The 25,319-nt window shown below is 42.1% G+C and overlaps 1 protein-coding gene across 1 annotated transcript in view; it reads left to right on the top strand.

Annotated features, from left to right (window-relative positions):
* Window positions 1-25,319, top strand: part of kcnh5b (potassium voltage-gated channel, subfamily H (eag-related), member 5b) — a 254,006-nt gene that overhangs the window by 177,900 nt on the left and 50,787 nt on the right. The window contains exon 12 of the mRNA XM_049596619.1: window positions 13,492-13,688. Within this exon, the coding sequence (XP_049452576.1) occupies window positions 13,492-13,688 (197 nt within the window). The remainder of the gene's footprint in view (window positions 1-13,491; window positions 13,689-25,319) is intronic.

Here is a 25,319-nt window from a genome sequence, read left to right as displayed (position 1 = left end):
CATGCCAGAGGCTTCTGTTGGTTTTCTGTTTATGCAGCATCCTGTTAGTGGCACTCTTTTGTTTGCACAGTCCTGGGTGCAATAAGTGCTCATGTTAGCTACTCTGTTATCATAAGGGTATATAAACATGTTGCACACACATGGGCACACACACGGTGAGACTGACTTTATAAATGAGCAGTTACTGAGCACATTAGAATATGAAAAGATGGAGGGATGGTGAGAAGAGGATAGGGAGGAGGTTTAAAGGAAGGAAAAGAGGAGGCAGTAAGATGAGATGGAGGTGGACAAAGAGGGGGGATGAAATGGAAAGGGGAGAGGATGGAAGCACAGAAAAGGTGAGAAAGTTGATAGCTTATAGTAGAAGGAATAGAAGAAGAGGATGGATGGAGAAGAAAGAAGCCAAGGAGAGGATGAAGGAACAGGGGACTGAAAGGAGTGGAATTTATGGCAAGGAATTAAAGAGAAAAGTTGGGAGAATGGACAGTTAAACAGAGGGAAAGGTTAGAAGGATGGAGGAGGAGACTGAGAGAATCTGAGAGAGAATCGAAGGATGGGGGGAGATGAGACAAAGTCGAAGGAGCACAGAACGATGGAGGCAGAATGTGTTGGTTGTGGTTTTTAAAGCCACTGATTTCCCCAGGCTGAGGAGTGAGGCTGCTCCCCGAGGCTGTAACATACTCTGCTCTCATTAGTGTCCACTGGTATCCAGTTGACACACAAACACACACACACTCGAGCAGCAAAGGTACATGTCGGGATACCAGTGTGTATATCTTTTATGATGGCTCTTTAATGTGTCCATGTATAGACTGTGGAAATGAGTTCTCTCTTGGGGGGACGAATGCACAAACATACACAGGATCTCATACACAAGTGCAGATGAGAGCGCACATGCACAAGAACACAGTACCTTTCCCACAGTAACAGGGCAATACTGTGGCAGCCCCTGTAAATACTCAAAAGTAATAACCCTCTCATTTCCATCATCCACCTGGCTTACTGTGTCCCATGTCAAACTCATTGAGCAGCGACTGTGGGAGGCAGCTGTGATGAATAACATTGAGAGTCTATCTCAGAGTCAGTAATGTACGTAGATGGCAGTAGACAAGGTTTGTCCTGATTAAAGAGATTCTGGAGGCTTGAAAACCGTCCAGAAACCATTAATGTGACGCTGCATCAGTCCTGCAGCAGCCAAGTACAAGTCAATACACTTTCTGGTTTTTGTCTAAAGAATGGGGACTAGGTCGTTTTTTACATCTACTGACAGCTGCAGAACGAAATTGTGTAACTCTGGATCAATCTGTGAAAATGTCAGAGCAGCACTTTATGATAAAAGATCAATGACAAAGACAAGACCGTTGGCAAAAGTTTACAATGGCTGGGCTTCGCCAATACTGAATTTAAGAAATGAAAAGATAAGATAAGATAGGAAAAGATAAGGATAGGATAACATAGAATAGGATATGGATAGGAAAGGATAAGGAAAGGAAAGGTTAGGTTAGGTTAGGTTAGGTTAGGTTAGGATAGGATAGGAAAAGATTAGGATAGGATAACATAGGATAGGATATGGATAGGAAAGGAAAGGAAAGGAAAGGTTAGGATAGGACAGGACAGGATACGATACGATACGATACGATAGGATAGGGATAAGAATAGGAAAGGATAAGGATAGGTAAGGATAGGAACGGATAAGGATAAGGATAGGATATGGATAGGAAAGGATAAGGATAGGAACGGATAAGGATAAGGATAGGATATGGATAGGAAAGGAAAGGAAAGGATAAGGATAGGAACGGATAAGGATAGCATAGGATAGGATAAGGATAGGAAAGGATAGGAAAGGATAAGGATAGGATATGGATAGGAAAGGATAAGGAAAGGAAAGGATAAGGATAGGAACGGATAAGGATAGCATAGGATAGGATAAGGATAGGAAAGGATATGGATAACATAGGATAGGATAGCGTAGGGTAGGATAGGATAGGACAGGACAGGACTAATGCAAGAATGACAGTTGAAAAAGACAAGTACCCCTTAAATCCAAACTAGATCAATTGGGTTATTCTACTGGTTTATGCCAAGGTCCATCGATAGTTTTTTTGTTTGTTTTAGATATCATGTAACTACAATGGATCCCACCTGATCTAGCCATGGGGTCCAGATTACTCCTTAGTCATTAGTTCAAGGTCCATTCCCTTTAGCCCCGCTTTCACTATGTGATTTTGTCTGCCACTGGATACGATCTCCCAGGAAAGTTAAGGCTTAGTTTACAACACATAGAAGGGAGTCAACCGTTACACAACCAAAGGATAGTATTTGCTTTTCCCCGGGAGCTATCTCCAGTTACCAGAGAGTATCTATATAAGTTCTTTGCAGCCTCTATTTCCCCGTAGCGGAAATGGCAGATCACGGAAAAACCAAAATAACAGTGGAAACTGTGGTAGCTGCTAAGCTGTGACAAAAACTGAAAGCAGTCAGGTTGCTCTTGTGACAGCAGCTCCAACAATAATACCACTTGGTAAACCTGTGCCAAAAACATATTTATGAAAGAGATATCCAGTCACTTTTCACTTCCAGCCACTTCTCATTTACCTGGCTTTCATGAAGTTCCTCACAAGGTTTATTTTTGGTTAAACTTTCCTGTTTTTACAAAAACTTGGATTAATTGTCGGCCTCCCGGGGGCGAACAGAACAGCTGGATAAACAGACGACCACACACCATCCGCCCTTTAGCCTGAATTATCTATTGATGAATTCTGCTCCAGCTCTGAGAAAATTCACTCACCATCTTTTTTTTTGTTGTTTTTGCCAAAATGGTGAGCTGATTAATTTCTTAATCCATTATTCATGCTTGGTTATGAGAGTGGGGTTTTAGTCTGCCCTTCTATTCACACAGCAATATGTTCTGGCCCAGCAAGCAGTACGTCAGCGGTGAACAGGAGGAGATGAGCCTCCAACCACATATGAGTCTGGCTGCATTACAAGATCCAGTAATAAGAATCAGTGCGGGGCTGTTTTGATGTGGAATACATTAAAGGAGGAATTTATTAAGAGTGCAGGTTAAAGGGAGAATGATGAAAGGCAACTTTATACAGTGAGATTCTTGTAAAATGTGTTAATGCAGTGCTGCTTTTCAGGACCATCTTCAGGCTCAGATATCATCCTTTGAAAGTGACATTTATCATCTCATACAAAAGTATCCTCTGTCCTTTTTTGGCAACATTATGCACCAAACAGCATGTACCATGTATCTAACAAATTTCAAGATAAGACCTTTCTTACATTTGGACAGAGCTAGCCTAGCTGCATTCCCCTGCTTCCAGTCTTTATGCTAAGCTAAGCTAACTGGCTGCAACTTCTCATATAACAGACAGACATATGAGGGTGGTGTCAGTCTCATCTAACTTTCAGCAAGTAAGCGAATAAGCTTAGCTAAAGCTTACTGTTCAAACCATAGACTGTATATAAAGATGGACGACATGACAGCCTCCCAGAAGTGAAGCCAAAATATCTCGGTTGCCCCCTGGTGGCTGGCTGCAGTACAGGTCATAAAGCCTGCCATCTCCATGTTAGTAGATGAAACATGGGCCAAACTAAAATCTCAAAGTATACGTCAAATACGTTTTTCCCAGAGATGGTTTCTGTCATTTAAGGTAGTTTATCACGCTGCTGTATGTTTAAGTGTTCATTTTCCTGATAAGATTGGTTTTAATTATTTATTTAATGCTATAAAACAGGGGTTTTACAACATGACTGACAATTGTATGAGCCAATCAGTGGGCTTGTATTCAGTGGCACTGCTTGGCATTAGTCAGACAGGTGTATAGGCAGGAAGCCTTATACCAGGGAGATCACTACTGCGCAGACTCTGGCTGCAAATGATGTCACCAGAGCAAGATGGCGGCGGCTGTATCCTGGATAATTTAGCTTCACTTCCATACAGTGCGAACAAGTAGAAATGTGTCGTTCATCATTATGTACAGTCCATGGTTCAAACTAGTCAGTTAGTGAAAATTTATAAAATAATAATAGACGTCACCCACTGGTTTGTGGACTCCAGTTTTTAAGCCATGATTTTGGCATTTGGAGCCAATGGTGAGCATATTTGAAAGAGAAGGTGGAAGCTTCGTCAACACAGTGCATTTACAGCTTTGGTTAACTGTAATAATGCTAATGCTAATTTTTACTAGCAAAAAGAACAGGCTTAAAACCATTTTTAAAAAAGTACTTACTGGAAAAATTGAATATTTGACTCCTTAGAGGATCTTTTGGCACAACCAAACGCTAAACAAGACTTTTTAAGGCAACCAGAACATTACAGTTAATGTTCGTGAAGTGGAAAAACACTGAAATATCACTAGCTATGGCTACACCCATACCCATGATTATGTTACCAAACCACCATTGTTGCCATGGTAGCGAACTGTCAATGGACAGAACCTACCTGCCACTCAAAGCAGCCACAGCCTTAATTCTGAATAACTCTAAGCCTTTGTAACATTTAAACTGGTGAGTTATATTAAATCTACGACCTGTACAGGAGTCATGAACGGGGAAATTAGCTATTGAGTCGAAAATTGTTCTTTGTACCCGGCTGTGAACATGTTTATTTCTGCTGTACAGTTGGGTATTTTAACATAGGTGACTTCAGGGATTAACTCATTCCTGGAGCCAGCCTCAAGTGGCCATTTTTGGAACTGCAGTTTTTGGCACCTTCAAATTAGCTTCATTTTTCAGCCCTGGACGTTGCCGTTGGTGAATCAGGCTGCTTTCATTGGGTATTTTAAGCCAAAACATGATCTTTTCCTAACCATAACCAAATGTTTTTTTGTGCATAAACATAACCATACATTAACCACAGTTAAAATGTGATGTTTCAACGTATCCCTCACATAACAGTGTGAAATTGTGGTTTATCTGTGGTTTGCAGAGACGTACAAAGCCAGCATTTTTCTGGTGGTTGAGCTGATGTCCCTCATTTCAAATGACTCTTGCTGATTAGATGACTAGAAAAGGATTTTAGGAGTTAGACTTTTTTGTGGCACATTTCATTTGTAGTTATTTTTCGATTGTTTTACTACTGCAGCTATATTTTTTGGTGTCTTATAAGTCCATGTGGGCTGGGTGCAACAAATTCTGAAGGACCATGCTGCGCATATTTGCATATTCATCTTTAAAAAAAGATTTTTAGAAACTAATAGGTGATCTGAAACTCATATAGGATAGAACTTTATTTACCCTGAGGAAAACACTGCCCATATGTTGTAGAGACCAGACGCAGCAGCGTAATTAATGCATCAGTTATCTTAATTAATGGTCTCATTACCATAAATGGTTATGATTAATATCGTGCTGATCATGTTGGGGCTTTTCGGCAGATCATGTTCCTCCTGTTGAGAACAGAATGAGCTTCAGTAAACTTCTTTATTGCTTTATTTTTTGCACAGTGAACATATTGAGCCGTCCTCATTAATCATTCATGAATTCATGTCTAAAACTGGACAAATTAAAACTGTACCAGACACATTGTGTAGTAACTATTTATCTGCGGTCAATTATTAAAAAGGGCTCTTCAAATGCTAATAGTAGTGCTCCTGATACAATAAGGACCATTAATGTTGCTGTTGGCGGATCAGTGCCATAGCAGCTGTACAACTGTCTCCACCCACTCGGTTTTTCCGAGATAATGACCTGACAGGGGCAACAGCAACATCAGCACACACGCAGCCGAAAGTATCAGCCTGAGATGCCTCACACTGGACCAACGCACGATGAGCTGCAATGCAAGATAAAGCAATACGAGGGTGCGCACCCCACCCGCCTGCCTGCCCGCCCACAAGCAATTTCTTTTTCTGCTGATGGGGGGATACAGGCTACAGCAGCATTTAGTGGCATCTCCACATTTGTCAGGATGTTAACTGTGAGTTGATCCCCATGTAGACAAACAAAATGTACAGCGGAGTTAATTGAAAACCCAAACCAGTCAATAAATAATCACCATTAGCTTAAGCAGGGATCTCCTTTAGTGGTGGACGTACAAGAAAGGCACGAACCAGACCTTCAAGACCCCCTTTTTTTAATTGTGGTTTGTTCCAACTAGATACTGAGATCTGTATCTGAGTCCCATTAAACTGAAGACTACACATGAAACTACGCAGCGTGATTCCAGGGGAATCAAAGGGTTATTACACTGGTGTCACCGGGGGTCATGATGATATTTGGATAATGAACCTTTTGCAGCATATTTAGTAGAGAAACATTTACATCTGCTGTATGATCTGCCACAGCAGGGACAGCATGGGGTCATGATGCAAACAGGAAAACATGAAGCATATTTTCACAGAGTACAACACTGAAAGCACTGCTCATCACTCTGTGTTTAGACCGACATGTACCAGTGGTCTTTAGTGCACACTGCAACATGGGGATTAAATGCTCAGGGGTTGAAAGGGATGCAGGTTGGGATGTGATTGAACAAATACACCAGGTCTTGCAAACAGAGGACAGTCAAAGGCAGTCTGTATGTTGGACAGATATTCCAAATCTCAAATTTCAGATTCTGTGACACAGTACGAAACATTTTGTTGTGGTTGAAATTTGGAGCGGTACATCTGATGAAAAATATGCCCAGGGCATGGTATCCTCCTGATGTAATCACTGACCACAGCAAAGTAATGATCTGGTAAAGAATAGCATCTTTCTGCTCTTTAAATAGTAAAAATAACCAAAATATCTGCGGGCAAAAAGGACACTTTCACACAAATGTATACCAGACAGCCCTATACACACAAAATATCTTCCTGCATTCATGTGGAAATGAAAGAAACAGGTGCGCTGAATCAAAAACTCCTGACCAAAGAAAAGCTTTAACAACGTTCCAGTTATCAGACTTTTGTCAAGCTTACCTTCAACAGGTACCTGATGAAAGAAAGAGAATATAAATAACCAACAACAATAACTGTAAACTCTTAAATCTGACAGTGCACAATTGAAAGGTCAGCTTGTTCTCATTCACAGGTTGTCAATGCTGACACTTTGTCAGGCCCCGAGGCGCGTGACATCATCAACGAAGGCATGTTAACCCATTTTTGGAAATACTTGACTCTGAGAGCAACTGATAGTAAGCTACTTAAAGTAAGGAGGTCAAACTGGGTGATTAGGACACTTCAGAATCTGCTGAACCTTATTAATAACCTGTTTACTGTAAACACCATGAAGCTTGGTACGCTGCACCCCGTCACCCGTCTGCACTACTGCAACAAACCCAGTATACGCTAATACTCCACATGCAGGTACATATGTTATTCCAGCACATAACCGAGGGCAGAACGGCCTTTTTGTGTGTCATATTCAGTGTGTAGCAGTGTATATCAAACACTTAGTCCCTGTGAGCAGTCAGGCAGAATAATACCAGCAGCAGTTCTGTTTGTGAGTGAGTAATCAGCAGCATTACAAAGCCTGGCGACAGGGGTCACGCCACCGATGTATCCATCTCCACCCAGCCAATCGTAACAGTCCTCGCTGTGATTTTTGACCCCACTGTAAGTGTCACACTCAGCGCTCACAGCCACCACAACCACCGCCTCCTCCACCAACCCCCTGGCCTGTGTGACCGCATCCACATCCAGACGGCTAATTGGCGAGGAGGTGCGGATCTCTGGGGAGCTCATTCCAGACGAGTCCTGCTGCCTGAGTCACTGTTGGATGTTTTGGAAAGAAGGGGGCCCTCGGGGGGCGCAGAGGAGGGATAGTTGAGATGATGATCCACTCACTCACACACTCGCAGTGACACACACGCTCTGTCGGCATTTTGCGAAGGCATGCCGGATACGTCTATTACTCAGGGTGTTGTGACAGCTTGTGGACAGTGCAGACTGCTCAGAAAAATGCTGAGCTGATGGTTGTGGCAGGTTTGACACAGATTTGAGTCCTGATTAGCCCAGATTTCACTTTTTTTTTTGCCTGTTACAGCCAGAGTGCAAAGATCTCTTCAGGGAGAAGTGTCATAAAAGCACCATTATATTTCTTCACAAGATATTGTTTTCTCCTACTGCTCTATTTCTGTATTTTATGACTCACCTTCTGCTGTTGATTGAAAATACAGTATTATTAAAGCCTCTTCAGAGTTTATCTACAAAAGTCTGTGCTCTTGGATTAGTTTCTTCCTTTTCTTTTCCTTTTCTTTTTCAACAAAACCATTTAGTAAAAAAATACATTTGACGTCAGGCAAAAACAAAATAAAACAACACAATACAGGAGAGCTGATAATAGTAAGGAAAATATAAATATAAAAAAGGGATGGGAACAAAATAAAACAATGCAATGAGAGAAGCAATAATTCTAAATAAGCTGAAAATTAAATAGTTACATAATAGTACAAAAATAAAGAAAACCTTAACATAAATAAGGACAGACACAGAAAACAATTTATTTGACTTCAGGGGGTTTCAGCAGATATGTTTCTGCAATATTCTAAGAAGAACTTGTTGATTTTTAATTGTCTGTAAGAGCAGGAGAGCTAAGCACTGAATAAAAATCAATCAACATAAGAGGGAAAAAGCAGTGTGAACCTAAAAACTTCTGTTTATACTTGTAGAGTTTTCCCAATAAACTTTTTAAAATGTTGACGTAGTTTAGAGATTTCTTACTCCATCCATCCATTTTCATTTGCGGGGCAGCAGGCCAAGCAAAGCACCCCAGACATCCCTTTCCCCAGTAACGCTTTCCAGCTCCTCCTGGGGCCTCCTACCTTTTGGACGTGCCTTCAACACTTCTAACAGGAGGCGCCCAGGAGGATCCTGATCAGATGCCTGAACCACCTCAACTGACCCCTTTCAACACGAAGGAGCAGCAGCTCTACTCTGAGCTCCCTCCAGATGTCCGAGCTCCTCACCCTATCTCTAAGGCTGAGCCCAGACACCCCACGAAGGAAACTCATTTCGGCCGCTTGTATCTCATTCCTTCTGTCATTACCCAGAGCTCATGACCATAGGTGAGGGTTGGGATGTAGATTGACCATTAAATCAAAAGCTTCGCCTTCCGGCTCAGCTCTCTCTCTCTTCACCACGACAAACCGGTGCAGCGCCTGCATCACTGCAGGAGCTGCTCCAAACCGCCGATCCATCTCACGCTCTATTCTACCCTCACTCGTGAACAAGACCCCGAGATACTTGAACTCCCTCGCTTGAGGCAGTAACTCTACCCCATCCCGGAGGGGGTGATCCTCCATTTTCCGGCAGAGAACCATGGCTGACTCTTATCCCGACTGCTTCACGCTGGGCTGAACCCGGCCCGTGCGTGCTGGAGGTCACAGTGTGATGAAGCCAACAGAACCACACCATCTACAGATTTGTTAGTCATACTGTCGTATTGATAAATGATATTGTTAAAGTGGAAGTAAAACACGCAACAATATGACTGTAGTTCGATTTTTACCTTAGACTGCAATCAAACTTGTTATTCCCTGAGATTTGCCAGAAAACCAGATCACTTTTTTTGCCAGTCGGGCGCAACCGTCTTTTAAAGGCTAGTTGGTGACGTCACGAAAATGGCGTTAACTAGGAGCACTGAAAACAACACAGTTCTTCAGACAAGTTAAGTGTTGATACAATAGAGTGTGAGATTTGTGGTGAGATACGAAGAACCAGGAGCAAAGTCAAAAAGCAACTGCCTGTGCTTTTTAAGCCAATAAGAGCAATTACAGTGCAAAGACTTGTTCCCATGGAGTCATTGGACTGCAGCAAAAGTGACGGGATGCCTGAAGTTGATAGTCAGCCCATTAGGTGGAGCATGACTCGACCACAACAACAATGCAAGATGCTAATAGCATTGCGTTAATGTCATCATGTCACAGCTAACATAAATAGACTAACGCAGATAACATGTCCACAAGCTACCTTTTTATTTTCGGTGCAGAGCTCACATTCCTGCAGCAACAGCTACAACCCCCACATACAGTCTGCAGTGTGGTGAAGCTGACAGTGTGTTTGACACAGTTGGCAGTTCAGCATGCCGAGAAGCCAACGAAACATTCACCAGCTTATTCGCATTAAGGGTATCAGTATAATTTTTTATTATATTAGTATAATTTTAAGCGTACTGGTATCGGTACTTGTATCATAATTTTTAAAGGATACCCGCCCAGTATGATCCAGCAGTGTCATATATCTTGTCTGAGGTAAAAATCAAACAATCCACGGTCAGATTATTCAGTGTTTCTTCTCAACTTGAAGGTTACAACAGTGAGTAACATTCATGCAGATTAGTTTCTCTTGATAACACTCGGCAGTGTTTGATGACAGATGACACATTTGATGCTACTTATGATTATGATCCTCTTATTGTCAGATCAACTGTGGCGTTGCCCAGGAGACACTCACAGGTATAAACACACGTTCATCTGCTATGGGTGATTAGCATGGGGAATTTATGCTGGCAGTTGATAAGTCAAGTGTCCAGGTGGCTGCAGTTGGCTTGGAACCAATGAGGGAGAGGAGATCAATTAGAGAGGGTCAGTGCTTCAGACTCCACAAGACTTGAGTTCATTTGTGCAGGAATATAACATCGCCCTTATGTCACATTTATTTAACTATTTTACTTAACTGAGAAGAAAACCAACATGTTAAACATACACTGTTTGATCGGCGGCAGGAAACTGTACAAATGACACACACACTTTTAAATGTCATTTGGGCTTTGTGATGAATATTCAGAGGGAAAGGTTTTCATGTGCTCCTGATCTTTTTGCCTCCCAGCGGTGTTCACTTTGACTGACAGCTCTCCAGAAGGCACTGCCAAATCTCCAGCAGCTAAACTCAATGAAGAACCCAGTTATCAAATATTCTACCTCTTAATGCAGTTTGCTCTTACTGTACATGCCACCACCTGCCTTCTTCAACTCAGTTATGCCACCACTTTCTCTTTGAATTACATTACACTAACACTCTGGATGCAACATCACTCTGCTGTGAGTCAACGTTTTATAAGAAGAAGTTGTTTTCCCCCCTTTTTCTCTGCCATGTGTTTATGCCCTTGCGTGGGTAACATCCATGGCTGGCGGCATCCTGTTTTCAGGTGGTTGGTCCGTACGTCCGTGTCATTCTTGTGAATGCAATATGTCAGGAACACCTTGCGGGAGTTTCCTTTAATTTGGCACAAATGTCCACATGGACTCAACGATGAAGTGGTTAGAATTTGGTGGTCAAAGGTCAGACGTCAAGGTCACTGTGACCTCAAAAAACATATTGTCGGTCATAACTCAAAACTTCATGCAGCTTATGATTAAATTTCATGTTTCAAGTGTTTAATCAAAAGGTAGATTTCACGCTGACATCATAATGTTCTGCAAAAGCACTTTTCTTTACGGGTGTGCCATATCATCTCATTCACGAAAATACCAGTATATTCATTCATAAAACTGATACTCGCGACATTTTGACTTGTTGGCATATTGACGTCATACTGTTACCCACGGCAACAACAAACATGGCTGAAAGCAAAATTATTACAGACTCCGCGACTATTTTTGTGACTTACTGCTCAGAGGGAACTCATTCAGCGGCTCCTCTGGCAGCAGCACAGCGTCTCTCCCTCTCCTCTCTCGCTGTGCGCACACAGGAGTTGGTGTCGTCAAGGGATTTTGTCATAAACCTTTGGTAATGTAAACCTACTGACACTCAGGGCTTGATAAAAAACCTCCATACTTGTGAATATGTGAAAGTTCGCAGGTTATATCACCCACCCCTACTTTTCTAGCCGTTATTCAACGTCATAACATTTAGTCAGGTACGGAAGTAGTGACACTAATCTTGGGTGTCCATCTTGAAATTGTACTGATTGTATAGATCTGATGTGTGGGAAGAATCCAAGTTTTAGAATTTGTAGCTTCTTTGCAGCAACGTCCATATTTGAAGCATTGTCTCCTGTCATGGTTTCACATGAGTCTGGACAGACAGGGGTGTAAACGTGACAGGTTGGCGGACACACAACTACAAAGTGGTAATTCTAGTTTCCTCCTTAATCCACTCCTATTATGTTGGATCTGAAACTGATCAAATCGCTCTAACTGTACCTGCTACTTACTGCTTGGTATCAGGTCTGATAGTATGTGTGGTGAAATCAGCAGCTCTGGTTGCTAAGGACCTGGCCAGGTAAAACTGTTGCTAAGGAAAGAAAAAGGGAGGAAGTGTGTGCCTGATGCAGAGATGCAGATGGTTTATTTATAATGTTTTATTGTCAACGTATATCCCTGCAGCTAATCAGCACCATCCTGTAATTAATTAATTAGTCACATGAACTTCTTTCTTCCACACGTCCTCTTAATATTCTAACATGACACAAACTAAGACGACTCTCGATGTGATGTGTTGGTCCACAACAGAGGACGCCGCTGCCGTCAAAGCCCCATGAAATTTATATTCAGTTGTCAGACTACTTTGTCAGACTTACTCAATTAGCACATCCCAGCTCGTGCACCTTCAGTTCTCCTGCCTCCATGTCTTCTTCTGTGGTCTTGTAGCTGTCGCAATAGATGAGAATAAACATTGTGTGAAGGTATGAAAATACGGCTATATAAAGATAATATTAAAACACATTCCTTAGTGAGCTTTAGCTGAAGAGACTGGCTCCTCAGCGCACATTAACAACCCTTGAATCCAGGACTGCTCTCCAAATTGACTCGATATACATGGATTGTGCTTTTAACAGACTGAGAGGTCCAATTTGTGTGAAGGCCTCAGAATTCTTCAAAACAAGTTCTAGTTATATCATCTAACAGTACCTGAAACACTCTATCCAACGTCAGCATTGGTGGGACTTTGTCAGACAATTTCCATAACTTTCTAAAACAGATAATCTACTTGTCACGCCTACTTTACATTGGCGATTGACTATGTTATGGGATAGGCAGTCTTCAAATATGTTCTGTGCCATCAGGCATTTCTTTAACCTCTTTAAAAACAGCTGCATTTTTTACATGTGTAATATCCAATGGCAAATAATTCCATAATTTCAGTCCTCTGAGCAATACTGTCATTACCTTGCATTTGTTTTTGAAACAGGAAGTGAAAAACAACCACTTGTTGCATGCCTAGTATTAATTTTATGGTAGTTACTACTAAAAATATTGAGAGTAAAGGATATCTGGGGTTTCATATTGTAATTTTGTAGAGCTACAACTAACAACTTTCTTTTCCTGAGTAATCAATTGCTAGTTTGGTCTGCAAGTTACCAGAAAATCATGAAAAACTTTGATCACTATGAATCATTAAAGTCCTAAAACCACAAATCCTCGTTTTGTCCAACCAATGGTCCCAAAACCTGTTTAACGGAAATGTATACCTGGGATAAATCGAAACCATCTTTTATTTATATTTTTATAGCTTATGATAAATAATTAATTATAATAAATTCAAGACTCAGTTCCCTTATTTCACCCGAGGTGTCAGCTTTATTAACCAATTGATATGTCAATAATTAATGTCTCCTCAGGTAAAGGCGACGTGTTTGGTGACGTCTTCTGGAAAGAAACCACCCTGGCGCATGCGTGCGCTAACGTCAGAGCGCTAACGTACTGCGACCTCCACGTCATCAAGAGGGAAGCCTTGCTCAAAGTGCTGGAGTTTTACACCGCCTTTGCCAACTCCTTCTCCCGCAACCTCATCCTCACCTGCAACCTGCGCAAGCGGGTAAGGTACCCTGCTCTTTGGACACACACACAGACCTAAAAATGTCACACAAATATCTGTGGAAGCCAAACGTACATATACCAGCTCAGGTATGGTCAAAGCCTACACAGGCCTTTATTTACACAAATCACATCGTTGTATTCAGCCTCATGTTCGGTTTAAGTGGCATCTGGTTACCACTACATTATTCTGTCTGATATTACCTTCTTGGATTGAATCTTTAATTTTCAGTTTACTCATTCTATGTTAGCTCACATACAGTCAGCCTGAGTTCAAGATGTTTACCTAAAGGAGCCCCAGTTTATAAAGATAATACAGTGGCTGCATTTGAAAGAGCTTAAGATTTCCGCAACATAAACCACTTTTGGGTCCTATATTTTCCGTTATTAATTTGAATTATCATAGTTACATATCAAAGAAAACAAAAGAAGAGAATTTGCTTTGCTTGACAGTTTGTCCTGTTTAGTGTGGTACATTTCTGTCCGACAGAGGCCTGGCTGGGTTTACAGAATTAGCATCTGCTCTCTAGCATGTTGGTTATTAACTTATGAGCCTGAATTGTGGCAACTATTTTCTCTGGCTTTATTTTTTACAGTTTTATCAGAAGGGTCAGTAAAGTTATTTTACTTTAGTTTAACGGGAAAAAAATGCTTATTTGACACCAGAGGTTAACTCTGGCAGTGGGGAAGAGAAACGGCAAGCTTTGCTTTGGGGTCCACCAAAGAGTTTTTTCCCAGGCCAGTGTATTTTTTAAAGAGATAAGGCTTTGAGTATTTACGCTGTGAATTCTGTGCCGAGCACTGCTGGTTGGGTGTTTTCTCCCTGAGCACTGTGAGACAAAAAGGTTCAGCTCTGGGTAAAAAAGCCGTGCTCCTCACTGTCACTGTGGCCACTCAATCACAGTGGAGGAGGGACAAATACTACGAAGACAAACCGTCACATCTTACAGGTGCTGAACAACAACACCAAATATACTGTACATGTATTTTGTTCCTCTCATGAACCCACACAAACCAGCAGGTCCAGCTTCTCTTCCTGCTCGCTTCACCTTTCCCCTCATCCAAAGCACATCCCTTTCCTTGTGCTGGCATGTTTACTTCTGCAGCTTTTCCATATCATAGCAGCTGAAAAAAGTTCTGCACCTCAAAAGCCCTCTTAAATGCTCCCAGCGGGGCATTCCTGAGCAGCACCTGGTGCCTTCAGCTGGGGAAAAATAACGCTTTGGTGGACCTGGGGTCTTAGCCTCAATCAGGGCTCGACTGGCTCTCTGAATGTTTCTGTCGCTTGTAGTAAGTCTGGACAATTTTTCATCCATTCTTCATTGGCAAGACCGTGTTACAAGGCCATGTTATAAGAGGAGTTAGAGGCTGTGTCTGTTAATCTTGAAGTATTTGTACAGCTCTAAATTAACATACGAAAGCTCTATCCTGGGCTGTGTCCCAAGCACTGTACAGTGCATCGTTTACTGTTGGCCATTTGTATTTATTTACACTACTTTCTGATAATAACCCCACATTAAAAATGCATTTCGCAGGCACAGAAATGAACAGTTATGCCATCCTACACCTGAGGATGCAAAATGATGATGATTCATACATTTCAGAAACCTCGATCTAATGCTCATTATACTGTGCTGTAAACCGCCGGGTCTCTCCGCTCATTAGTGAACAAATGAGCGAATGAGTTTTGACACTGAGTCGTAGGAACACAGGATAGAGTCATGTTATGGCCATTAGTTATGAATAGTTCAGCTTGGATTTGTAGAAATTCTGTTTTTGTTTTCCTGGTTTCTTGGTTTGGTGGATGATGCTGTATATTTTAATATCCCTGAGCCTCAGTTGCATTAGGGAACACCTGTTTCAGTGTTGATTTCACTGACAAAAACTATGAAGAAAACTTTCAAACAGCAACCTTTTTTCATGACGAAAACGAGACAATGACGAGCTAAAACTAAATCAAGACAAGAAAAACTGAGACAAAATCAAAGTTTCGTTTTCATTGATGAGACGAGTCGTGGTGAAAATGGTGGACTATCAGACATTAAAAGCTAAGGACAGCTGTGCTTGCAGTTCTCTTGAAATGCTGCATGAGAAAACTCCAGTAAATAGTCTGTGCCTGGATGTTTAGTTAACCAGCAAAAACACTCACACCAGAGCAGTTGGTGCGAGTTGTGAGCTGTCATTCAGCAGTAAATAATCAGCCGTGTGTGTCTGGAGCTGCTGAATGGACTTGTGGAGTTTGTTAGTTGCAGCGGTGGCTGTTAGCAGTTAGCTCCGCTTGTTAGCTGCTGAAAGGTGGCAGAGCAAGCAGCCACTGGCCGCCAGACTTCACAGCTGTTGATCCCTGCAAGACTGCACCCAAATCCAGACTGTCTTGGGAAGGTTGATGGTTTGATGGTGTTTGACAGACAGGTAGGAGGCTCAGTTATTTGTAAGTTTGAACTCACATCAGTTTTCTCTGACAGCTGAAAGTTTAGTTTTTAATCACCAATTCAGTGAGAGGACACGAGTTTAAACCTCCAGACTAACTAACATGTTGCAGATTAAGAAAGAATTCAGGCTTTAATTAAGTTATTTTTCTGCTGCTTAACAGTAAAATTGATGAGTCAGAGTCTACAATAAACATGGGGACAAATCCTAGTTGTCTAGACTAAAGCTTTGAAGGGCAGAAATTACTAAAATGTGACTACAACTAATAAACATTTTCATCTTGTTTTATTTGCTTCTTGTACCCTGTGACTTTTTATCAAATAACCAGATATTTTATCCAACAGTGCTTCATCTTTTCTGCTGAGTTAAATGTCCATGTAAACCTTAAAGTGCTTCAACTGTCAGTCACCCAATAATGTTTATGAGAAAATAAACCAGGCTTTATAGGACAAGACTGAGGCGTCTGATGGAAAATCTGAGAGGAAAATCTGGGATTGAGCAGCTGAACCGTGAGGGGGACACTAATTCCTTTAAATGATCGAGTATTTTTGTCATTTCTCTACGTTTATGAGAAGGCTTAGGCACACAAACCATAAACACACAATCATAACTCTGTTGTTTGCTTATCCTTACGTTTGTTTTTCATACCTCATATTCTCTCCACTCAGTAGCTCCTTTTGTCAGTGTGCTTCAAACACAATAAATTATACATACTGTACTGGTGGACTCATAATGCCCTGTGCCCTTTTGACGTTCTCACTGAGCAGGCAGCCTCTTCGCTCTGAGCTGTGTGTTTGTTTGTGTGTTATAAGTTCATAGTTTAAAGAATATAATTTATTGATGCATGTTTTTAATCTGCCCAGCGCTGCGTCTATGTGTGTGTGACTGTATGCGTGCATGCTCTTTGAATTTTATTCTGTACTTGGCTTCATTTGTTCCTTACTTTGACTCTGGAATTTTAATCATAGACAGATATTTTTCCCTTATTTTCCACCACAATATGTGTGTTTATGAATTTATAATGTGTGTGAGAGCATGGGTAAACATGTTTAACTCCAAATCTATCTGTAGAAAATATCAGTTCTTCATTCAAATGTTCGAGACACCGATTTGACCCTGGCTCCATCTCCTTAGTAACAACAGGTTTTAACTGAAATGAGACACATGTACATATATATCGATAGCTTTTGACTAAAGGAAATTATCCAAATGCAGGCTGCAGAGATCTGTCCGTGCCTGAAGGAAGGGATGGTAGCATATCGATCCAGCTCTGTAATTTTAGTGCTCTCCATGTGCACAAGCTTTGGTCGGGCTTAAACTCCAGATTGCTGCTCACAGATTCAAGCTGCTTTGTCACTTGTCTGACTCACCGGATGTTGACTGTGGCTGTAAGCCTGCCATTGGGCTGCTGATTTCAGCTGGCATTCTTTCTTTCTTCCCTCCACTATCTGGGTGTTACCGCTTCCAAATCCCCTTCACTATGGGAAACAACAAGAACAACCTCCGAGCTTACAGCTTACAGGCTGAGAATGGCAAGTTATGACAAAGATTTGGATCCTGCAATAAGGCACGCCTGCTTTGTTCTTTTGGTAAATTGTTGTAAAGATCTACAGTGAATAAAACTACATGTGAACGCACCTTGAAAATGCCCGGACTTTGTCTCGCAGGACACTTCATACAAGCTCCTGTGACATCATCATAATAATCTGCTAGAACCACATAACAGCCAACAAGTCGTCTGTGGTTTTAACAGGTCCAGTGAGCTCCTGTCGAGCTTAAGTATAGTCAAGCTTCACCTCTAGGGCACCAGTTACGATATTATGTTTGTCTTTTTTATCAGTTAAGTTGAATCATACTGTGATATACAACTTTATGTCTTTTGTGCCTGCTTCTACAAACTGGGGTCGTGCTAACTGACATCTTCTCTCTTTTTTTTTTTGGGCTATACAGCCACTACGAAGTCCCTTCTTTATACCTCCTTTGCATTTTTACGCAGAACTAAGGCTGGCATCATGCTGCTCCATTGTGTTATTTTGGACAGCATGCTGGCATTGCAGCAGCAAAAGAGGCATGACAGGTGTGACATGTAACCCAACAGCGTCAGCCTCTAGTACGACATATAACGTGTGTGCCGGCAGCACTTTGAAAGCAATAACAATGGCATGACATGGCGATAACAGCTGTTTGCAGTCCTGTTATATGGTCGCTGATCTTGTACTCTGCTCAGAGGGTAAGGAGCTCTTGGACCTTACTGTTTTCCCAATTTGGGAACATTTTCAGCTGCTGTTCTTCTTCTTTGAGTTAGCTACTAACTGCTATCAGCTACTTTTTAAATCTCCCCTGGTAGGTTGCATGCATAACAGGTCGTCAAAAAGTCACAATGCCGCCCATGACTCTGTCCTGCTGGCTGTACTGTTCATACAGACATCATTTCAGCACTGTTACTACCTCCGATAAAGACAAGACAACTCTGTCCCTCTGTTCAGTGATTGTACCTTTTACGCAGCACAGCGAGGCAGAATAAGACGTGAAATTCCTACCTTGAAGAGGCAGTGTGAAAGAGGCTACTGACTATGGATAGATGCCTCATATAGCCCCACTTCAAAAGATCCAAACTATCCCTTTAAAGAATTTTCCATACATTATATTTGATGCATATCTGGTCTAAATCCCCATTTTTACAATCAAGTTCTGAGGTATTTGCTGTGTGCCCTATTTCTTGTGTTTTTGGCCACAGTAGCAGCATCAAGCTTTAGTCGAGACTGAAATATGTGAACAACTATTGGATGGTATAAGAGGATATTTATGCAGGCTTTCATGTTCCCTAGAGAATAAATCCTACCATCTTTGGTGGACCCCTGACATTTCCTGTCCTGCCCCCATGAGGTTCACATTTCTGTTTTGTAATTTGTAATGTTCGATACACTTTTGGATGGGTTCTCTTGAAATTTGGTAGCAAAGGTGAACATGGTGCACACTGAAGTTAGAGTTTAGCTCAAGGCATCACATAGCTGGAGGCACTTTCTTGAAATACAAATCAAAAGAGAAGACATGAGCAGTGCAACTGAAGCGTTCATGTAGGCTCCACAGGAAAAAGTCAATATTTATTGATTGGGCCTATTGATTTTATTTGGGAATCTGCCCATAATGAAACTGGCATGCTCATGGCGGAGGCCACGCTTCACTAAATGCACCAGAAAACAAAAGCCTCAGTGTAAACTCAGCGCCCGGAGTGTATTATTTCTGTTTCTTTTTACTGACCAGAGCAAGTGGAACGTTGTCTTTGGTTGCTGTGAGTGACTGGCCTCATAATGTGCAGAGGAAACTTTAGGTTTAGTTAACAGATTTATTCTGGAAAAAAATACTTCTTAATTGGAAAGGACAGGATGCTCATTTGCATTGCGTCCCCAGTGTGTGATTTAGGCTGATTACACAGCAGCACTTCACACTCAAATCTGCTAAGTGAAGCTTTAAAACCAGTTAAAAAGTAAAACTACCATTACCCTGAGATAATGGCTCTTGTTTTAAACACAATCTCCCTTCATCATGGGTCGGCAGCTCCACCTGCTTTAGTAGAATGTGTCTTGATTCATGAACGCGCCTTTAAACAAGCTGAGCTGCTGTGGGAATGAGTGAAATACTCTCACGTCTTTAGCACTTTCTCCAAACTGAGTTAATTGTTAAGATGGACACTTTTCTTGCTGCCTGCAGCAGGAAAGTGACCCGGTGGTCCCCTCGTGTAAACACAGAACAGAAATGGCGATGTGGGCAGAGTCGTTTCTCCTCTCCTCAGTTAGCTCTTTTGTTCCCGGGATGCGTGACAGCTGCTGGAGTGCCACCGTGATGAAGATAAACAACTTCTAGCGGGAGCTCCGACGTGGCCTGCGGGACTCTGAGGAGACCAGAATGTGTGTCAGCCCTAACTCGCCCTGTCACTCATGCAATAATGGCTGGCTACCAAGCTGCCTCTGTAAGCATTTTCCTTTCACTCCCCAGCTTGTTCTCAGTCTCTATCTCTCTGTCACACTCTTACTTTAATTTTTATCTCTTTTGCTCAGTGGCAAAATGCTTGATTGTATTTGAGAACGAGCTGTTAGTAATCATGTCTCTTTTCCAGTAACACGCCAGCCATTGTTCCGTAGGTTAAAGGGCGGGTCCATAATTTATTTATTGATTTATTTATGAGGTTTTAGCTTGCCAGTAGTGTTCTTCACATACAAGCATTCAAATCAAATTGCTATTTTTCTAAGCCCTTCCAAAAACGTTATTCCACAAATGATCTGCATAAGGACGTTGCTACATATAGATCTCCTAGCCTGCCTAATTTAAGTCTTCATGACTGACTCAAATCTGCTTTGAGAATTGTGTGTAATCAATCTTCCACATTAGCTGTACTCCTCTAATCCCCCACCCGGCATTGAAAGCTAAGCTACATACTGCTGTGGACGGCACGTTACTTCAGATCCTTAAGTTACACAGTGAGGGCCTTTGCAAACTGAGTCCATTTCTTTCGGGTTTGTTTTTTTAATCTGTCAACCAAAAAATATTGTTTCTCACAGAAACCTTGCACACTGATTCCAATGCATTTTATTATTCTATCCGTTGCGAAAATTCGCAACACGTGACAAAATGAAAAGACACATTTCCTCTTTTGCATCTCTCGACTGGAGTTACCTATGTGGCTGTTTTCACTCCCTCCCTGTCTTCCATTTGGCACTGCACCTGCCTGAGGGGGTGGAGCTGTCCTCCCTCTCTGTCCTCCACATTCTTTTTTTGGTCCACATCCTTCTCCTCTTCATCATCATCCACCTGAATATTACTATCTTAGCTGCTGAACGTAGCTATCCATGCTATGAAATGATTCTGTGTGCCTTGTTCCTCTGTCTTGTTGCGGCTGTGTTGATTCTTGGTCGAACGTCTCTGAGTCGAAAGGCTCTGATAGGTGCGAAAAACGCAGAAAATCGAACCTGCTCCGAAAATTTTAATGACGAGTGAAAGTTTTAGGCAAACATGATTGACGCATTGTGAGGTTGTGTTTATTTTTAGACGAGCAGCAATTTCGCCTCCATGATGGCTGTTTCCAGGCATATTTTAGGATGACTCTGGGGCAGTCTGACAACCTGCTGTGTATCGTCAGGCCGTATAGCTCTGTGTATCCAGCAACCACTACCACCAGTTTCTCCTCCATTGTTTACCAGTTGTAAACTTGTTGTCGTGACCACCACAGAAGGCCCGTCTCTCAAATCATCAGATTAGACAATGGGAAGAAAGATGACAAAAAAAGAGATGGCATGGGGTGCTTCTCCGCTCTGAGTTGAACTTTTTTCAACTCTAGGAGCTCAGAGTGTCCGACAAAAACACCGGGCATCTAGAGAAACATGAGCATCGCAACGCAAAAAGCTTCATTCTCATTAAAAACAATTACAGAAAGGGGCCTCCAGCTGCTAATATGCTTTCTGTGTGATCGGGTCCTTAGACTGTGCAACACCCCTCGGCAAAAATATGTTACCGCAGACACAACTGCTGCTCTAACCAACATCACTGCTTTTTTTGAGGGGCTGATTGAGTGTTTCCATTTTAAAAAACATGGTGATGAGCCCAAATGTATTCTCACAGCCCGATTAAACAGGCTCCTCTACCTCATCATGTTAGATAGATGATGATGGCTTAATGGATTTGCTCCTAAGTATTTCACCACAGAGGAAACAGTGGCTGTGGTGGTTTCCTCGGCTGCATCTGTGAATCCATAAAAGACAAAAGAGATGATCTAATAGTTCATTTTTTTATGTTTATGTTCATACTAGAATTTGGAGTAGCAGAAACTGGACATTTCAAACTTTTATGCAGTACTTTTAGCTATATTGATACTTATGTAGGTACGACTTACTTGGTCTGTCATCATCGATCTGTCTGTTCTTTGCTGGTGAAGACGTGAACCATTCAGTAGATATCAGTAAAAATCAACTCTTGTATTGTTTCCCTCACTGTGGTTTCTGTGGTTGCCATGGTCACACGGTGAAGAAGCTGAGGCATCATAAACTTCAAATGCAGCGATAAAGAGCCGTGCTCATTCATGAGCGCAGCAGCAATATGGTAGTTCACACCTAATTTATGACCTGAATCACATCTGTTTTATCTCTTTATCTTCTGTTATGTTAAAGTGAGGCTGACAGTGAACTCACCTGAAATATCTCTTATACATCACTTCTGTGAGACAGAACTACAAAAGTATATAGATATCAGGCTTTGTGAAAAATGAGCCATGAAACACTCTGCTTTAGCTCTCCAAAATCGCCCACTTTCAGCAATTAAGCTGTGAGTAAAATCACTCATCAGAGTTAGAGCCAAATCTACAAACATAAGATCCATGTTATCCAAATCAGCACTTGTCATGAAACAGACAGGGACAGGTAACGTTAAAGGGGACCTCTTATGCTCATTTTCAGGTTCATACTTGTACTTTGGGTCTTACTAGTCTACTCACTCTGACGTTGTTAAAAACTAGGGCTTGGCCAGGGACTTCTGGTCCCTTCTCGTTGGCATGATATGTGGCTGGTCACTGTTATTGTTTAATGGCACCCAGCAGCGTCAGGGTGAAACCTGGCAGGGCAACAATGAAAGCTAAGGTGGCGGAAGTCCAAGTAGGACAGGCAGGAGGGGTGAAGGATGGGTCCACCAACCACTGACTTTTACCCGGCTGGGGTAAAACCATGCCTGAAAATACAGAAATAGTAGTAACAGTAGCAGTAGTTCTAGTAGCACTGCTAGTTGTAGTTTTAGCAGTAAAACTAGTTTTATCTCCCCTCCAGACCTGCTCCGGTCACTTTGGTCGCCCAAGACACGCGGCTGATGACAGGTCATCCAAGTCGCCGGGTTCTCATTGAAAATTAATGACCTCCGCCATTTTGGAAGCTCTGGTCACTGTTGATTTGAACATACAGTAATAGTAGACGTAGTAAAAGTAGTAGTACCAGCAGTAGTCGCAGTAGTAGTTGTGTAAGAAAAGCAGCAGCAGTAGTAGCAGTAGCAGCAGTAGTCACAGTAGTAGTCACAGTTTAGTCGAAGTAGTAGCAGCAGTAGTAGCAGTAGCAGTAGTAGTCACAGTAGTAGTCACAGTTTAGTCGAAGTAGCAGCAGTAGTAGCAGTAGTCACAGTAGTAGTCACAGTTTAGTCGAAGTAGCAGCAGTAGTAGCAGTAGTAGCAGTAGTAGAGTAGCAATACCAGCAGTAGTAGCAGTAGTCACAGTAGTAGTCACAGTTTAGTCGAAGTAGTAGCAGCAGTAGCAGCAGTAGTAGCAGTAGTCACAGTAGTAGTCCCAGTTTAGTCGAAGTAGTAGCAGCAGTAGCAGCAGTAGCAGCAGTAGTCACAGTAGTAGTCACAGTTTAGTCGAAGTAGCAGCAGTAGTAGCAGCAGTAGTAGCAGTAGCAGTAGTAGTCACAGTAGTAGTAGTCACAATTTAGTCGAAGTGGTAGCAGCAGTAGTAGCAGTAGTAGTCACAGTAGTAGTCACAGTTTAGTCGAAGTAGTAGTCACAGTGGTAGTCACAGTTTAGTCAAAGTAGTAGCAGTAGTAGCAGCAGTAGTAGCAGTAGCAGCAGTAGCAGTAGTAGCAGTAGCAGTAGTAGTCACAGTTTAGTCAAAGTAGTAGCAGCAGTAGTAGCAGTAGCAGCAGTAGTCACAGTAGTACTCACAGTTTAGTCGAAGTAGTAGCAGCAGTAGTAGCAGTAGCAGCAGTAGTCACAGTAGTACTCACAGTTTAGTCAAAGTAGTAGCAGTAGCAGCAGTAGTAGCAGTAGCAGCAGTAGTCACAGTTTAGTCGAAGTAGTAGCAGCAGTAGCAGCAGTCACAGTTTAGTCGAAGTAGTAGCAGCAGTAGCAGCAGTAGTAGCAGCAGCAGTAGCAGTAGTAGTCACAGTAGTACTCACAGTTTAGTCGAAGTAGTAGCAGCAGTAGTCACAGTTTAGTCGAAGTAGTAGCAGCAGTAGCAGCAGCAGTAGTAGCAGTAGCAGCAGTAGTCACAGTAGTAGTCACAGTTTAGTCGAAGTAGCAGCAGTAGTAGCAGCAGTAGTAGCAGTAGTAGCAGTACCAGCAGTAGTAGTAGCAGCAGTAGTAGCAGTAGTCACAGTAGTAGTCACAGTTTAGTCGAAATAGTAGCAGCAGTAGCAGCAGTAGTAGCAGTAGTAGCAGTAGCAGCAGTAGTAGTAGCAGCAGTAGTAGCAGTAGTCACAGTAGTAGTCCCAGTTTAGTCGAAGTAGTAGCAGCAGTAGCAGCAGTAGTAGCAGTAGCAGCAGTAGTCACAGTAGTAGTCACAGTTTAGTCGAAGTAGCAGCAGTAGTAGCAGTAGTAGCAGCAGTAGTAGTCACAGTTTAGTCGAAGTAGTAGCAGCAGTAGTAGCAGTAGCAGCAGTAGTCACAGTTTAGTCGAAGTAGTAGCAGCAGTAGCAGCAGTAGCAGTAGTAGTCACAGTAGTAGTAGTCACAGTTTAGTCGAAGTGGTAGCAGCAGTAGTAGCAGTAGTAGTCACAGTAGTAGTCACAGTTTAGTCGAAGTAGTAGTCACAGTGGTAGTCACAGTTTAGTCGAAGTAGTAGTCACAGTAGTAGTCACAGTTTAGTCAAAGTAGTAGCAGTAGCAGCAGTAGCAGTAGTAGCAGTAGCAGTAGTAGTCACAGTTTAGTCAAAGTAGTAGCTGTAGCAGCAATAGTAGCAGTAGCAGCAGTAGCAGCAGTAGCAGCAGTCACAGTTTAGTCGAAGTAGTAGCAGCAGTAGCAGCAGTAGTAGCAGCAGCAGCAGCAGTAGTCGCAGTTTAGTCGAAGTAGTAGCAGCAGTAGCAGCAGTAGCAGCAGTCACAGTTTAGTCGAAGTAGTAGCAGCAGTAGCAGCAGCAGTAGCAGCAGCAGCAGCAGTAGTCACAGTAGTAGTTACAGTTTAGTCGAAGTAGTAGCAGCAGTAGTAGCAGTAGTAGCAGTAGCAGTAGCAGCAGTAGTAGCAGTAGCAGTAGTTGTAGTAGTCACAGTAGTAGTAGCTGTTGTGTAAGAATAGCATTAGTTGTATTAGAAGTATTATTTACAGTTGTAGTCATAGTTGTAGAAGTAGCAGCAATATTACAAAAACAAGCAGGAAGCATTGACAGTAAAGCATTGAAGCATTGATAATAAAATTCCAGTGCAGCTGTATAATTGTGTTTTGTATTCTTTGTACCAGCTCAGC

Source organism: Epinephelus fuscoguttatus, linkage group LG14 (assembly GCF_011397635.1).
Source record: "Epinephelus fuscoguttatus linkage group LG14, E.fuscoguttatus.final_Chr_v1".
Classification (NCBI taxonomy): domain Eukaryota; kingdom Metazoa; phylum Chordata; class Actinopteri; order Perciformes; family Serranidae; genus Epinephelus; species Epinephelus fuscoguttatus.
This window is presented reverse-complemented; position numbering and strand designations above follow the sequence as displayed.